Source organism: Theropithecus gelada, chromosome 18 (assembly GCF_003255815.1).
Source record: "Theropithecus gelada isolate Dixy chromosome 18, Tgel_1.0, whole genome shotgun sequence".
Taxonomy (NCBI): Eukaryota; Metazoa; Chordata; class Mammalia; order Primates; family Cercopithecidae; genus Theropithecus; species Theropithecus gelada.
The window spans coordinates 25,892,903-25,910,210 of NC_037686.1; the positions used below are offsets into that span (position 1 = coordinate 25,892,903).

The following is a 17,308-nucleotide window of genomic DNA, read 5'->3' on the forward strand; positions in this document are numbered from 1 at the left end:
TAATGAAGAGCAAGGAAGCTAATGAATGTAAAGAGCTGGGAAAACTAGAAATTGCTATACAAATGTTAGTGATTATGGTCATTATTACTACAATTTGGTCTTGATAGATTTTGGTCTATGTATCAGCCCAGTTTATAACAGAGTTGAAAAGTCTCCCCCCATGGAGTTTGTAGAGCGGAAACATCAGTAGTTATCTTATGCATTATGCATATAATTTAGACTCAAGAGATCCAGTGAATAACTGTGGTGAACTACAATTGCCCTCTTTAGACAGCTCAATGTGAACTTCCTGATAGAAAGAAAGCAGTCCAAAGTCCTATGTAAATGGTGTGATAATAACAGGAGGATTGGCTGCTTGCTTGCCTCTCATTTCAGTTGGATAATTTGAATAAATTCTTTATACAGATTGTAACTGCTGTCATTTTGATAATACTCCAACTTGAAAATTTGGATTGTTGGGTGCAGCCCCTTGCCAGCTCCAAACAAATGGAGGTTGGCTAATGATGGATTTGAAGGGCACCCTGGCATCATTGGTAGACAGAATATTTCCTTGCTATGAAGTCTCCAATCGGGCAAGATTTCCTATTGCTATTAAATAGGAGTTGATAAAACTCTAAAACTGCTGTAGACCCATAAACTGATGAGTGAACTGGAGCCTTCTTTTTTCACCCATAGAATCTCCAAGTTCAGTTTAATCAATCTCCTTGCCTCCAATCGTTTTGATTTATCTAAGATTAACCCTTCCCTCCTGCCATCCAAGGTACCTAATTATCTCTGTAGCCTTTTTCCTTTTGACATCATTCTATTTTTTTCTAAAGATTCACTTATTAAGCAAATATTATTGAGCACTTACTATATGTCTGACCTTACTTAGAGGGATATAACAGTGAACAAGATGAAGTTTCTGCTTTCAAGGAATGCATATCTATAATGGGAAATTGTCTTGAAAATATATCTCTCAATTCAATGAGATAGGTATTAGAATAAAGACGCATGCAGGGGAATGATCAATCTTCCAAAGAGCGGAAGGATAATGAGGTAGAATAGGAAAGTGTTTAATCAGAGTCCTAAAGGATTTTGACATATAGACAAGAAGAGGAAGAATATATCTCTTTTGTTTTCTTGATGTCATTGATTCTGCCTTATCCAACTTTGCTTCTCTTAAAGTTACAAAGATTTGAACATGAGAACTCCAAAATATTTGAATCAAATTCAAATGCTGCTAAGGTATCCTCTTTTATTCTTCTCCCTACAAATTTGTTTTGAACATGATATAATCTGCATGGATGGTGTTATTTTAATTACGTTTGTTTTAAAGGTTCTAGAAACATCATTTTCCCCTTCAATCTTTGCACTCCTAATTCTACTGCCAACCTGCATCATACTTCACAACTTCTCCAGTGAGTGACTTGAATTCTGATTATTTTCATCTATTTTATAAATTAAATCATATGTAAGGTTATAATTCTACTTGATCTCTTAGAAGTTACTGCTCCCTTCCACATATTTCAGATCTCTACAAATCCTAAAATCAAGAATTCTCAAATTGTGATTAACTGAGATTAACAAGAATTCTCAAACTGAGCTCCCTTCCATGTATTTCAGATCTCTACAAATCCTAAAATCAAGAATTCTCAAACTGAGATTAACTGGAGTTGTCATCCATCAGCTATGATGCTGGCATCTAACATAATGCTAATCTTCAGTTATGTCCTTTTTAGCTCTCAAGATTTATGCATAAGTATGTAGTTTCTTTCTCCAGAGCTCCAAAACTGTTACAGGGAATGACTATTTTGATGTCTTAAAGATGAAGAAATGATAGATATGATAATGCCATTTTAAAAAGTTAGACCATTTGGAATTTCCAGAATTTATGAAGAAAGTACCCAAATAAAGGATATTGTGGGCCCTATCAATCTAGCTGCCTTTCTGTGATTAAAACAAGCAAAAACTAAACAAACAAAAGTCAAAGAGCAGGAGACAATATCATTGTTACAGGTAGTATACATTTTGTGGGTGAAGAATACAAAACTGGTATTTAGAGCTGCTTTATAACAAGGGAAACATCACTTCTCTTGCTACCATTACATTGCTAGACTCCTTTCTCAAATGTACACTAGACAAATTCTCTTTGGTTTGAGACTAAAGCTGTTGTTTGCCAAGATTAGTGTTTTGATCTTTGTTGCTGTTATTGCTGTTGCTTATTTCAATTCAGCTACACTCAGACCAAAGTCATTGCTAAAAGAAATTCACATCATTTTTAATTTTCTGCATGCCATACTGATTAATCTGTGACTTTTGTTTCATTTGAAGTGAACACAGACAGCCTGAAGTGTTTGATGTTATTGGTTGCTGTGTTCTGAAGATATCATCATATAAGAACCAAAGCAGGAAGGTTGCTTGAGCCCAGGAGTTCAAGACCAGCTTGGGCAGCATAGTGAGATCCTGTCTCAAAAAATAATTTAAAAAATCAAGTTAAAAATTAGGCAGGTATGGCAGTGAGCACTTGTAGTCCCAGCTACTCAGGAGACTGAGGTGGGAGCATTGCAGTTGCACCCCAGCCTAGGTGACAGAGGGAGACCTTGCCTTAAAAAAAAAAAAAAAAAAAGAGCCAATGCATGTATTAACTAAACAACTCCAAAATCATTATGCATGACCTTGAGCAAGTCACATAAATTTCCAGCCCTGTTTCTTTCTTTGTGGTCTTTACACAATGAAGTGGTTGCTATCAAATGATTTCTCATGTCCCTTTAGCCTCTGTCATTTTACGATAGGAAAGTTTTGGGGGAGAAACATACAGAAAAAGTAGACCTCAACATAGTACCACAGCATCTATATTCAAACTGTGCCTTTATAAAACGTGCTTTTCTAAACATTTATATGGCTGCATACCTGAGATTTATACCAAATTTCCTATGTGGCTTTTGGGCACCACTGAAAAATATAATTTGAGGAATGGATACCAATGCTGTGTGATTGTGTGTGTGTGTTTGTGTGTGTGTGTGTGTGCTGTCATACATGCTTCAGAGGATAAATTGAGGATACTGTGAGAGTGTATATCTATACCTCATCTAGACTTGGAGTTTTGGATTTAAAGAAAGGGTGTGCAATGAATGAGGAGAGAGTGGGGGAGAAACAGGTGAAAGAAAACTTCAGGTGGGTAGACCTTGAAGCTGGAAGAGCTGGCTCACATTCTTTCCCTAAGAACAATGAAAGCCCATAGAAAGTTTTAGATGGTGAAGTGATGTGATCAGATTTGCTTTTTTAAAAAAATTATTTTGGTTCCTCTATGGAGAATTGGTTGAAGGTCAGGAAGGACTTAGGGAGCCCTGTTCACTGACAATGCATAACAAAACTTTCTTTGGATTTACTATCAATTTTTACCCAGGATATTGGTAGCTGCCCCAAAGTGCTCTCTGTTCTTCTCAGAAAACTCTTTCAAAGTGTTCTCACTTGTGCATTATCCTTTTCCTTATTTGTATACGTTATCTTTCTTACCACTGGTAGCTCTCTGCCTTTAATGACAAAACAATGCTTTCCTCTGGCTTACTAAGTGAAATAAAAGTGCAAAGTGGGTTATGAAATGTTTGTAGTCCTACAGTACCATGTGCTTAGAAAAGTTCCATGCTTAGGTTAATACTGTACTGTCAATGCCTTAAATTCTTAAGTTTTAAACAAGAGGCTTGATATTTTCATTTTGCATGGAGCCCCCAGAATTATTTAGCTATATATGAAACACACTTCCAGCATTGTAAACTAAGTGATTTCCTAGAGTATAAACTCAGACTAATAATGCAATTTCTCCCAAAATATAAGCTCACCCAGCCTGATTAAAAATTTTATATTCAAGTTGGCCATGGTTTCCAAGCATTTCCAGGAAAAAAAAGATATATTTTGTGTTTTTTAAAAAACAAAAAAAACATCATGAATTCCTACTGGTACTACCAATTCAAATACAAGATTACGGAGTTTTTGCTTAAATGTACTGATTTTACATCTGTGCCTACTTTGACCCCTGCTGAAAATGCTAGCTTTCACTGACACCCACATAACTGGCAATTTGCTTTTAACCACAATACATAGACAACAGTCCCCAAATAATAATATGATTACTGAAAAATACTTTAAGGTTTAATCACTGGCTTCAATCTTATGGAGTCAAATTATGATTTTTGGAATCACTTGGACAAGTTCCTCTATGTGAGGCTATGCCAACAACTCGTTAAACAATTGAAGTTTATTAGCATCATTTTTCTTTTAATTTGAAGAATTTTAAAAAACAGTTTAATAATTACATAAATGTATATTGTTCCAAAGTTAAATATATAAAACAAAGTGTAAAAACCAAACATATTAGGAATATTCTAGCTTTTATTCCTGCCCCTTATACTGTTCTCTCCCCACTCCCACATCTACATAAACTTTTTAAAAAAAGTTATAGTTTATGCATTGAATTGTATAAATCCTTATTCCATGAATGTTGGCATTCTATAAGTACTTTTCACTACCTGAAGATCACTATATAATAGCATATAAAGGTATTTCCTGGATGGGCATGGTGGCTCACACCTGTAAACCCAGCAGTTTGGGAGGCCAAGGTGGGCAGATCACTTCAGCTCGGAGTTCAAGACCAGCCTGGGCAACATGGTAAAAACTTTGTCTCTGCTAAAAAAAAAATAAAAATACATTAGCCCAGCATGGTGGCAGGCACTTGTAGTCCCATCTACTCTGCAGGCTGAGATGGGAGGATCACTTGAGCCTGGGAGGCAGAGGTAGCAGTGAGCCAAGGGCACATTACTGCACTCCAGCCTGGGCAACAGAGTGAAACTCTGTCCTAAAAATAGAAAAGATAGTTCCTATTACTATTTATACTCTTTTGTTTGGATGAGCTATAATTTAATCAGTAAGCCATATATTGCTGGGCACTTTTATTGGCAACCATTTTCTTTTGCATTTATAAATAACAGTGCAATAAATGGCCTTGAACATGTCTCTTTCTGTAACTTTGTCAGTGTGTCTTTGAAATAGATTCCTAAGAGAGAGATTGCTGGGTCAAATGGTAAATGTGCATTCAATTTTTTCTATTAATATATACTGTCAGATTCCACTCTAACTTTTTGCATTGAACAAGGCATGATAGTACCTTTTTAACTACAGTCTTGTTAAAAAAATTCTGTTAAGCATTTGGATTTTTGCTAAACTGATGGGTAGAAACTGCATTTCTCTTATTAGGAGTGACTGGGGTTGAACAACTTTATAAATATTTAAAGAACATTTGCATTGTCTTTCTGTGAATTGTGTGTTTATTTTCTAGCATTTTAATCATATGATTTTGGGTATAGTTTTTCCTTTATTTTTAGAAGACCTTCATATATTGACCTGCTAACTCTTTGTGGTAGAGTTAGCTAATACATTTTCCAGTTATCTTTTTACTTTTTTATGGTGTTTTTTGTCATGCAACAGGGGTCTGTGTGTGTGTGTGTGTGTGTGTGTGTGTGTGTTTGTAATGAAACTTTCCTCCTGGATTTAAAGTATAGTTAGGAAAGTTTTTCTTGCCACTCAATTATAAGAACATTATCCATGTATTTTTTTTCCTCATACATGCATGGATTTATATTATACAGTTAAATTTCTGACTCCTTTTGACTTCAACCTGGTATATAAGTTCAGAAAATTCCTAAAAATTTACCAACCAAGAGTCAGTACAGGCTGGCTCCAGTACAACACTGCTGATAGAGCATGCCATTGACATTGACAGACTGTCTTCTGGAGACCCACGTGTCCTTTGCATGTGTTGTTTCATTTTGTATGTTCTTAGATATGACTGTGTATGTTTCATGAAGTTGGAAAAGTTCCTGGTGCCTCAAATTTTCCAAGTCAAAAGCCTCTTTGAACATGGAAAGAATATGCATTACAGCATTGGTGGCAGAATGAATCACTATTTAGAAAAAACGCGTTTGCTATTTCTCTAGTTGAGATTTTTTTTTTTTTTTTTAGTATAAACAGCAATCATTCAATTGTACGAAGTGCTGCCACTTTCAGAGACAGCAACACAAGCGGGACAGACAGTAGAGAGACAATCATTATGTATGAAATGGCCTTGTTTTTATTAATAGCAGATTGGCACTGATTATTCTTATCACAGTCTATCCATTTTCTTCTCTCAAGTTTAAAAAATTTACCACCACCTCCCTTCACCAAAGAAAACAAACAAACAAACAAACAAACACTATCTATGATAAATACTCACCACTACTGGAAGCATCATTCAGATTTAGCAGACCCCCTCCGAGCCCTCTGTAACTATGGTAACTATAGGTCCCATTTCCGTTGATGTACAGCACATCCTGTGAGCCTGGAACAGCTGATGTTGAGTAAGTGCCCTGGGTCGCCTCTGGTTTACACTGTTTGTCAGCTGGAGCAGACTCATCCTGCAAGGACAGACAGCATTCCATTATTTATCACCTTATTGTGCTATTTCACCTTGAACAGGACTACTTTGTTGTCATCTAAATATCTGCATTGAATAAGAAAAAATATATAGTGAATGTTAAGTAAGCACAGATGCCCATTTTTAACATCTTCACTAAAAACTAAAATAAGGAAAGCAAAATAACAATGTGGGCAGATTGGAGATGCAACAATTGACAATTTTCAACTGAATATAAAATGACATGAAGAAAGTTACTCACAATAACCAAGAGGTGGAAGCAGCCTAAACATCTATTGACAAATAAATGAATAAAGAAAATATGGTACATACATACAATAGAGTACTATACAGTTTCAAAATGAAAGAAACCCCATCATACTACAGCATGGATGAACTTAAGGACACTGTGCTAAGTGACATAACCACAAAAAAAAAACACAAATATTGCATGATGCCACTTATGAGGTATCAGAAGTAATCAAAGACAAAGAAACATAAAGTAGAATGAGCGTTTTCAGCACTTGGGGAGGAGCTATTGCAGAGTCTTCTACAGGTATAGAGTTTCCGTCATGAAGGGATGGAGGTGGAGTAGTTCTGGGCACTACTGCACAGCCATGTGCATTGGCTGACAATATTGTAGTGCACACTTGGAAATTGTTGGAAGGGTAAATTTTATGTTAAAGTTGTTTAAAATAACTTGCTAGGCTTTAACATTTAAATGAAGAGATATTACAATGGAAAATATTGAATAAAAGTTGGGTTCTTGAAATCTGTTTTGCATCCTTTTATCTTCCTTTCTCTCCTTCTCTGTCATCTCTCTCTTCTTCTGTGTATGTGTGTGTGTCTTTCTCTTTTTATCATTTTATGTTTACAGCAAAATTTGAGTGCCGACTCCAAGCTGATTCCATTACATGCATTACAACAGACTGACAAGGACGTGAATTCATCCAAACCTTTCAGTTTTTTATTTGTTTGCTCATTTTTAAGCTACGCTTAGTGTTCACAAAATTTTCTTCAGTCCTTCTAATCATGTCAAGTTGTGAGGAAATAAAATGTTCAAATTGCAATAAACTGTATATACTTTCAATAGCAACACAGATTGAATTCCCCTTCAGCTGTGAGTTTATAAGACTTAAAATATATACATATATGAATTCACTTTCCTTCTGCATTCTTCATCTTTTTTTTTTTTTTTTACTTTTTGTTGGGAAGTAAAGAATTAATAGAAAGAATTATAAAAAGATTTCTAGTGAGTTCTTCGGAGAGATTTTTGGCACAATCAGAAGTATTTGGCAGCTCTCAAATGTTGAGTATGTGGTTAATGGAACAAGTAACTTTTAAATATATTTTTTGTGGCCCCAAAGGGATGAAAATGAGGAAATATGAAATTAGTTTGCTCTATGGAAACAGCAGTACTGTTATATTGAAAATACTATGACCATTTATATTGTGAAATTATTGCCACGACTGTCAGCATAACACAGTTACGGTTTTACTCTTGTTCATCGAATTGAATCCACTATAACTGACCCATTCAACTCTGACCATTATACTCAGCTGCACACGTGAGACACATAATCTATAGGCTTTCAAATGTTTTCATTTATAGTAAGACTATAAAACAAACAGCAAACTATCTCAAAGTAAATTGAAGTAAAAATAAGAAAAAAAAAAGAAAATTGAAAGGAAAACACAGGACAATATTTTAAAAACTTGAATGTAGATATAAATTTATTTTCCAAGCATTACTTTTAAAAAAATCATTCCTCTGAGATATATTTAATGCAAACATTGACTGAAATTGGTGTATGAACTAGAATGTCTAATTGTAATTTAAACTCTTGTCATTTAAATCATAGAAATCCTAACACCCCTCAAGCACAGGCAACAAAAGCAAAAATGGACAAACAGGATCACATCAAGTTAAAAGCCTTCTGCACAGCAAAGGATACAGTCAACAAAGTGAAGTGGCAACCCACAGAATGGGAGAAAATGTCTGCAAACTACCCATCTGACCAGGGCTTAATAACCAGAATATATAAAGAGCTCAAACAACTCTAGGGAAGAAGTCTAATAATCTAATTTAAAAATGAGCAAAAGATTTGAATAGACATTTCTGAAAAGAAGAAATACAGATGGAAAACAGGCATATGAAAAGGTGCTCCACCAACATGGCACATGTATACATATATAACAAACCTGCACGTTGTGCACATGTACATTAGAACATAAAGTATAATAATAAAAAAAGAAAAAGTGCTCAACATCATTGATGAACAGACAAATATAAATCAAAACTACAGTGAGACAACTAAAAACTACAGTCTTACCTCACTTAAAATGACTTATATCCAAAAGACAGGCAATAATAAATGCTGGTGAGGGTGTGGGGAAAAGGGAACCCTTGTACACTGTTGGTGGGAATGTAAATTAGTACAACCAATATGAAGAACAGTTTGGAGGTTCCCCAAAAATCTAAAAATTGCACTACCATCTGATCCAACAATCACACTGTGGGCTATCTATCCAAAAGAAAGAAAATCAATATATCAAAGATGTATCTGCACTCCTATGTTTGTTGCAACACTGTTTACAATAGCTTAGATTTGGAAGCAACCTCTGTCCATCAACAGATGAATGAATACAGAAAATGTGGTACATATACACAATGGATTGCTATTTGGCCATAAAAAGGAATGAGATTCAGTCATTTGCAACAACATGGATGAAACTGGAGATAATTATCTTCAGTGATAAACCAGACAGAGAAAGACAAACATTGCATATTCTCACTTATTTGTGGAACCTAAAAATCAAAACAGTTGAACTTATGGACATACAGAGTAGAAGGATAACTACCAGAGGCTAGGAAAGGTAGTGAGGGAATGGTGAGATGGGAGGTGGGGATGGTTAATGGGTAAAAACAAAAATTGAAAGAATAAATGGCTGAATGCGGTGGCTCACGCCTGTAATCCTGGCACTTTGGGAGGCCGAGGCGGGTGGATCACCTGAGGTCAGGAGTTCGAGACCATCCTGGCCAACATGGGAAAACTCCGTCTCTACTAAAAATACAAAAATTAGCCGGGTGTGGTGGTGGGCCCCTATAATCCCAGCTACTCAGGAGGCTGAGGCAGGAGAATCACTTGAACCTAGGAGGCAGAGGTTGCAGTAAGCCAAGATCATGCCACTGCACTTCAGCCTGGGTGACAGAGTGAGACTCCATCTCAATAAATAAACAAACAAATAAATACATAACTATTAACTATTATTTGATAGTGCAACAGGGTGACTATAGTCAATAATAACTTATTTTATACTTTAAAATAACTCAAAGAGTGTAACTGAATTGTTTGTGACTCAAAGGATAAATGCTTGAGGGGACTGTTATCCCTTTCTCCACAATATGCTTATTTCACATTGCATGCTTGTACCAAAACGTATTATGTACCTCATCTATCTATCTATCTATCTATCTATCTATCTATCTATCTATCTATCTATCTATCCGTCTGTCTGTCTGTCTATCTATCTCTACTACGTACCCACAAAAGTTAGAAATAAAAAAGATTTAAAAAAATAAATAAATCACAGAAATCTCTGGAAGAGTAAACTACTTTAGAATAGCATAATCCTAAAAGAAAATGTCTTAAAGAAGGAACCTTGAATCACATTTTGTTGGTATTAGATTTGGTAGTCAGCAAATTGCAGATTATTATTATATTTTAATTCTGAAAGTTATTCTTTGCTGTTAGAAAGTACCGAAGAAGGTGAGTTTTTTTTTTTTTTTTTAAATTATACTTTAAGTTCTAGGGTACATGTGCACAAGGTGCAGGTTTGTTACACAGGAATACATGTGCCATGTTGGTTTGCTGCACCCATCAAGTCCTCATTTACATTAGGTATTTCTCCTAATGCTATCCCTCCCCCAGCCCCCCATGCACCAACAGGCACCGGTGTGTGATGTTCCCTGCCCTGTGTCCATGTGTTCTCATTGTTCAACTCCCACCTATGAGTGAGAACATGTGGTGTTTGGTTTTCTGTGCTTGTGATAGCTTGCTTGGAATGATGGTTTCCAGCTTCATCCATGTCCCTGCAAAAGACATGAGCTCATTCTTTTTTATGCCTGCATAGTATTCCATGGTATATATGTGCCACATTTTCTTAATCCAGTCTATCACTGATGGACATTTGGGTTAGTTCCAAGTCTTTGCTATTGTGAATAGTACTGCAATAAACAGGCATGTGCATGTGCCTTTATAGTAGCATGATTTATAATGCTTTGGGTATATACCCAATAATGGGATTGCTGGGTCAAATGGTATTTCTAGTTCTAGATCCTTGAGGAGTCGCTGCACTGTCTTCTACAATGGTCGAACTAATTTACACTCCCCGAAACAGTGTAAAAGCATTCCTATTTATCCATATCCTCTCCAGCATCTGCTGTTTCCTGACTTGTTAATGATAACCATTCTAACTGGTGTGAGATGGTATCTCATTGTGGTTTTGATTTGCATTTCTCTGATGGCCAGTGATGGATGATGAGCCTTTTTTCATGTGTCTGTTGGCTGTATGAATGTCTTCTTTTGAGAAGTGTCTGTTCATATCCTTCACCCACTTTTTGATGGGGTTGTTTGTTTTTTTTCTTGTAAATTTGTTTAAGTTCTTTGTAGATTCTGGATATTAGCCCTTTATCAGATGGGTAGATTGGAAAGATTTTCCCCCATTCTATAGGTTGCCTGTTCACTCTGATTATAGTTTCTTTTGTTGTGCAGAAGCTCTTTAGTTTCATTAGATGCCATTTGTCTATTTTGGCTTTTGTTGCCATTGCTTTTGGCGTTTTAGTCATGAAGTTTTGCCCATGCCTATGTCCTCAGTGGTATTGCCTAGGTTTTCTTGTAGGGTTTTTACAGTGTTAGGTCTTACATTTAAGTCTTTAATCTATCTTAAGTTAATTTTTGTATACAGTGTAAGGAAGGGATCCAGTTTCAACTTTCTACATGTGGCTAGACAGTTTTCCCAGCACCATTTATTAAATAGGGAATACTTTCCCCACTGCTTGTTTTTGTCAGGTTTGTCAAAGATCAGATGGTTGTAGATGTGTGGTGTTATTTCTGAGGCCTCTGCTCTGTTTCATTGGTCTATATATCTGTTTTGGTATCAGTACCATGCTGTTTTGGTTACTGTAGCCTTGTAGTATAGTTTGAAGCCAGGTAGCCTGATCCCTCCAGCTTTATTCTTTTTGTTTAGGATTGTCTTGGCTAAATACCAACAAGACAAAGCAGGAAAGATCTAAAATTGACACCCTAACATCACAATTAAAAGAGCTAGCAAAGCCAGAGCAAACAAATTCAAAAGCTAGCAGACGGCAAGAAATTACTAAGATCAGAGCAGAACTGAAGGAGATAGAGACACAAAAAACTTTCAAAAAATCAATCAATCCAGGAGCTGGTTTTTTGAAAAGATCAACAAAATTGATAGACTGCTAGCAAGACTAATAAAGAATAAAAGAGGGAAGAATCAAATAGATGCAATAGAAAATGATAAAGGGGATATCACCACTGATCCCACAGAAATACAAACTATTATCAGAGAATACTATAAACAACTCTATGCAAATAAACTTGAAAATCTAGATGAAATGGATAAATTCCAGGACACATACACCCTCCCAAGACTAAACCAGGAAGAAGTTAAATCTCTGAATAGACCAATAAGAGGTTCTGAAATTGAGGTAGTAATTAATAGCCTACCAAACAAAAAAAGTCCAGGACCAGACGGATTCACAGCTGAATTCTACCAGAGGTACAAAGAGGAGCTGGTACCATTCCTTCTGAAACTATTTCAATCAACAGAAAAAGAGAGAAACCTCCCCAACTTATTTTATGAGGCTAGCGTCATCTGATACCAAAGCCTGGTAGAGGCACATCAAAAAAAGAGAATCTTAGGCCAATATCCCTGATGAACATCGATGTGAAAATCCTCAATAAAATACTGCCAAACTGAATCAAGCAGCACATCAAAAAGCTTATCCATCACAATCGAGTCAGCTTCATCCCTGGGATGCAAGGCTGGTTCAAAATATGCATATCAATCAATGTAATCCATCACATGAACAAATCCAACGACATAAACCACATGATTATCTCAATAGATGCAGAAAAGGCCTTTGACAAAATTCAACAGCCCTTCATGCTAAAAAACTCTCAATAAACTAGGTATTAATGGAATGTATCTCAAAATAATAAGAGATATTTATGACAAACCCACAGCCAATATCGTACTGAATGGGCAAAAACTGAAAGCATTCCCTTTGAAAATTGGCACAAGACAAGGATGCCCTCTCACCACTCCTATTCAACATAGTTTTGGAAGTTCTGGCCAGGGCAATCAGGCAAAATAAAGAAATAAAGGGTATTAAATTAGGAAAAGAGGAAATCAAATTGTCTCTGTTTGCAGATGACATGATTGTATATTTAGAAAACCCCATCGTCTCAGCCCCAAATCTCCTTAAGCTGATAAGCAACTTCAGCAAAGTCTCAGGATACAAAACCAATGTGCAAACATCACAAGCATTTCTATACACCAATAACATACAAACAGCCAAATCATGAGTGAACTCTCATTCACAATTACTACAAAGAGAATAAAATACCTAGGAATCCAACTTACAAGGGATGTGAAGGACCTCTTCAAGGAGAACTACAACAAACCACTACTCAATGAAATAAAAGAGGACACAAACAAATGGAAGAACATTCCATGCTCATGGATAGGAAGAATCAATATCGTGAAAATGACCATACTGCCCAAGGTAATTTACAGATTCAATGCTATCCCTCCATCAAGCTACCAATGACTTTCTTCACAGAATTGGGGAAAAAAAAACTACCTTAAAGTTCATATGGAACCAAAAAAAGGGTGAGTTTTATACTGTGGTTCTCTATAAAACACAGTATTGGGCCAGCATCAAATTTACAGCTGATAATGAGAACTTTTTTAAAATGCATATTTCTATTTGATATATAGGCAAACAATATATGTTTCCTTTTGTACTTATGATGAACTTTTATATTATAGATAGTAAGGGAGTTTAACTTATTAGACATTAAAAATGATATTTCAAGAAATCTGTTGTTGCTGGAAGTGTGTGTGCTAATAAGCAGGTCAGAGGTAAATGATCACATTATTATAGTGCTACGGCAAACAAGAATTACTAATAAAGAAATAGTGGTAGAGAAACATAGGTATCATGAGGGTCTGGAACCCGATGGCATGTTACGATGACAGAGTGCGTGGGTGGAAAGTGGTCAAACCAAAAATTACTACACACTGTCCATCAAACTTTCATAAAGGTACAATGAAAAATCTCCCATCTTGGAGAGCTAACATTCCTGTCTGGAGAAAGAAATTTATATAATATAAAAAATATATATATATATGATATGATAACTTATATATTCCTCCACTATAATAGGCATGTCATATTCGGGTTAAGCTTAATAAATGAGTAAATCTTGCCAAAAGATTAAGAGATGAACTTGTGATGTTCACATGGATTAATTTTTCTCATGCATATGACTATTTCCTGTAAGCAGTTGATTTCAAGCTGATGTCCATGGAACTATAAGGCTTCTGGGGGAAATGACTCAGTGTCTTCCTGAGTTTATGGGTGAAGGCATATAAATATGTTTTTTATGTCCTCTTTAACCAGACTAACAGCTCTGCTTTATTCTGTTTTACACTTACAAAATCACCACACATAAAGCATTATGAAAACTACCAAGGTGCAAAGTATTCTTTCTGCAAATACTTGTAGCTATGGAAACTCTGAAAGAAGACACAATCTTCTATATTTCAAGGCAATTTTGGGGTCCTCGGGAAAAGGTGGCCTCAAACAGTCCCACCATTCCTGTAGTGGAAATAACTTGGGCAACATAAAACTTGAGTTTCTGGTTTTGGAAAAATGGTGGCTCTTCTGAAAAATACAAGTTGACTTCTTTGTATTTGGAAAATAACAATGAAATGTGCTTGCAGAAGAGTTTCTTATTGATGAGTAAAAAGGAGAAAGGGAGAAGGCATCATTGCCACAGTATTTTCTCTTTGACCTTTTGTATGGTAGAATTAATTCAAACTATGCGATATATTTTTTAAAAATTCCCTTCTTTCATTATTAACTGGTATTCCAAACCACAGTAACTGCACTAAGTAGGCAGATAATTTATTCCATTAATAATCAACACTGGCCTTGTAGGGATTCATTTATATTCAGACATGGATTTGCATTATTAGTGTTTTTGGCAGTCCACAATATGTTGAGAAATACAATAAATGAAACTCCCAATAAAATCTGGTCCATAGTGACTTCTGGGCAAAAGTTTAATAAAAAGTTAATTCATATTTTTATCTTGAATGATTATTATTGCTGTTTTTAAAGAAAGGTGTTTAATGACATAAAAATTAAATATCCCTGGAGTCATATTTTCCACTTGAAGAAAAATTTAATAATCATTAGTTCCAGGGCCAATTGCAGTCGCTCATGCCTGTAATCCCAATGCTTGGGAGGCTGAGGTGGAAGATCACTTGAAGCCAGGAGTTTGAGACTGCCCTGGGCAACAAAGCAAGACCCTGTCTCTGCAAAAAATTTTAAAAAGTTGGTTGGTAATGGTGGAATGTGCCTGTAGTCCTAGATACTCAGGAGGCTGAGGTGGGAGGATCACTTGGGTCCAAGAGTCTGATACTATAGTGAGCTATGATTGTGGTACTGCATTCTATCTTGGGTGACAGAGTGAGACCATGTCTCTAAAAGTAAATAAATAATAAATAAATAAATGAAATAATCATCATTATGAGTTCCCAAAGTTCTCACAGCTGACAGCTTGCCTCCTGGGTTACCACGAAGATTGTTTTCACAAGAAGATAATATTATAATGCTACAAGGCTTCACATCCAGGCAATGAAACACATTTTATTCACCATAAGGTAAGTTTTCTTCTTCTTCTTCTCCCCTTCTTCTTCTTCTCCTTCTTCTTCTTCTCCTCCTCCTCCTCCTTCTTCTTCTTCTTCTTCCTCTTCCTCTCCTTCTCCTTCTCCTCCTCCTCCTCTTCCTTCCTCTTCTTCTTGTCCTTCTCCTTCTTTTTTTTTCTTTCGTTTGAGATGGGGTCTTGTTCTGTCACCCAGGCTGGAGTGCAGTGGTACAATCATAGCTCTCTGCAATCGCAGAGTCCTGGGCTCAAGTGATCCTCTTGCCTCAGCCTTGTGAGTAGTTGGGACCACAGGTGCACACTGCCCTACTGGCTAATTTTTTTCTTTTATTAGTTTTTGTAGAGACTGTCTCACGATGTTGCCCAGGTTGGTCTCAAACTCTTGACCTCAAGCGATCGTCCCACCTCAGCCTCCCAAAGTGCTGGAATTATAGGAAGGAGCCACTGCACCCATCCAGAAAATAATTTTATATCCTAGCTTTCATTAGACATATTTCAAATTTTTTATAATGTCATGAAAACAAAATTGAATCAATGAATGACCACAGACAATACACTAGATAATGCACAGGGTTGTTTTGATTAGATTTATTTGATTAATAATCTATGAGAGATTAAAGAAACACTTATGGTGACTTCTATAGTAAGTCTCTGGGCTTATCAATAAATATATTCTTGATGTGTATCAATATGTGTTTCATATATCCAAAAAAAGGGATTTATAAGAGGATTTGTGAGATTTACAGGTTAAGGGCAAGATTGAGAGTGGTTTAGAAGAGTATAGATGGCCTGCCATTGGCACACTGTTTGAGAAAACATGTTTGTACTCCTAGGTACTCTTGTCCTTAGAAACTGGACATAGACAAAATTTGAGTTTGCTAAACCTGATTTGGTCCCTGAGCCAACACACTGAATTCCTAACTTACTCCAGATGCCTAAGAAATGCTTTACCTGTATTGCAATATCTTTGATAGACATGTTTTTTATAAAATGAGGTTTGATTGATTCTATTCAACTTTTTGACAATAGGTTTTAATAAAAATTGCATATAAAATGTTTCATTAACTTTTCTAAATCTTCCAAGAATTCCACTGTTTAGACTTTATATTCTCTGCCATCAAATGAATGTTTTTATGTTTTCAGTAACTTTCTCTGCCATTAAAGGTGACCAGAAAAGTTCAATAAAATTACTGCTATATTCAGTAATACACGTACCTTGTTTCTGTTTGCATTTTACCTGATATTCTTATAGCACTTTGAAGTGTACAAGGCATTTTGGCATTGAATTAAATTTTGAGAATATCATGCTATGTGGTCAGGGCAGGTATTAGTGATTTAAGGTAAAGAGCCTTAAATTGAACTTCTAAGAATATTACCACATAAAATAGTAAACACGTGGATAATGAAGACCTCAATTTGCCTTTACTATCTCTAAGATTTTCTACTGGATTTCTCCTGCCCTTACATGCTCTTTATAATCTATATGGAAAAGTATTTTTGTTGAAGTTACTGCTGTAAATGTCTCCTTTGCTCCATTAGTACAGATGGGGCAAAGGAGTGCAATTTGTTCATGTATAAACTACTGGAAAACAGCTCTACCTTCTAAAAGCTTCTCTTCTTCCATTTGATAGCAAGTGTTCCAGAACTAAGTAAATTGCTGAGTTTCCAGGAAAATTCATAAAAATTCTGTGAGAACCAAAGCTCCCATTGAAAATGCTTTTCTGCTAAGGAAAACTGTCTGCACTCAAAGTGAATGTGATTATTATTTGGGATGTTACGAAGTGATTTTTGATGGCAGCAACAAAACACACTCAGATACAGACATGCATACCCTCACATATACAACACAGGAAATTTCTTTCATGTAGTTAGGAGCATTCTGTATAATGTTCTG

At 35.8% G+C, this 17,308-nt stretch overlaps 1 protein-coding gene across 13 annotated transcripts in view; it reads right to left on the reverse strand.

Annotated features, from left to right (window-relative positions):
- NOL4 (nucleolar protein 4) overlaps nt 1-17,308 on the reverse strand; it is a 394,115-nt gene that overhangs the window by 20,782 nt on the left and 356,025 nt on the right. For 12 of the 13 annotated variants that reach the window (XM_025365628.1, XM_025365637.1, XM_025365636.1 and 9 more), the window contains one exon: nt 6,251-6,431. The exons of the other annotated variant lie outside the window; for it this stretch is intronic. In XM_025365628.1, coding sequence (XP_025221413.1) covers nt 6,251-6,431 — 181 coding nt within the window. The remainder of the gene's footprint in view (nt 1-6,250; nt 6,432-17,308) is intronic. 13 annotated transcript variants of the gene reach the window in all.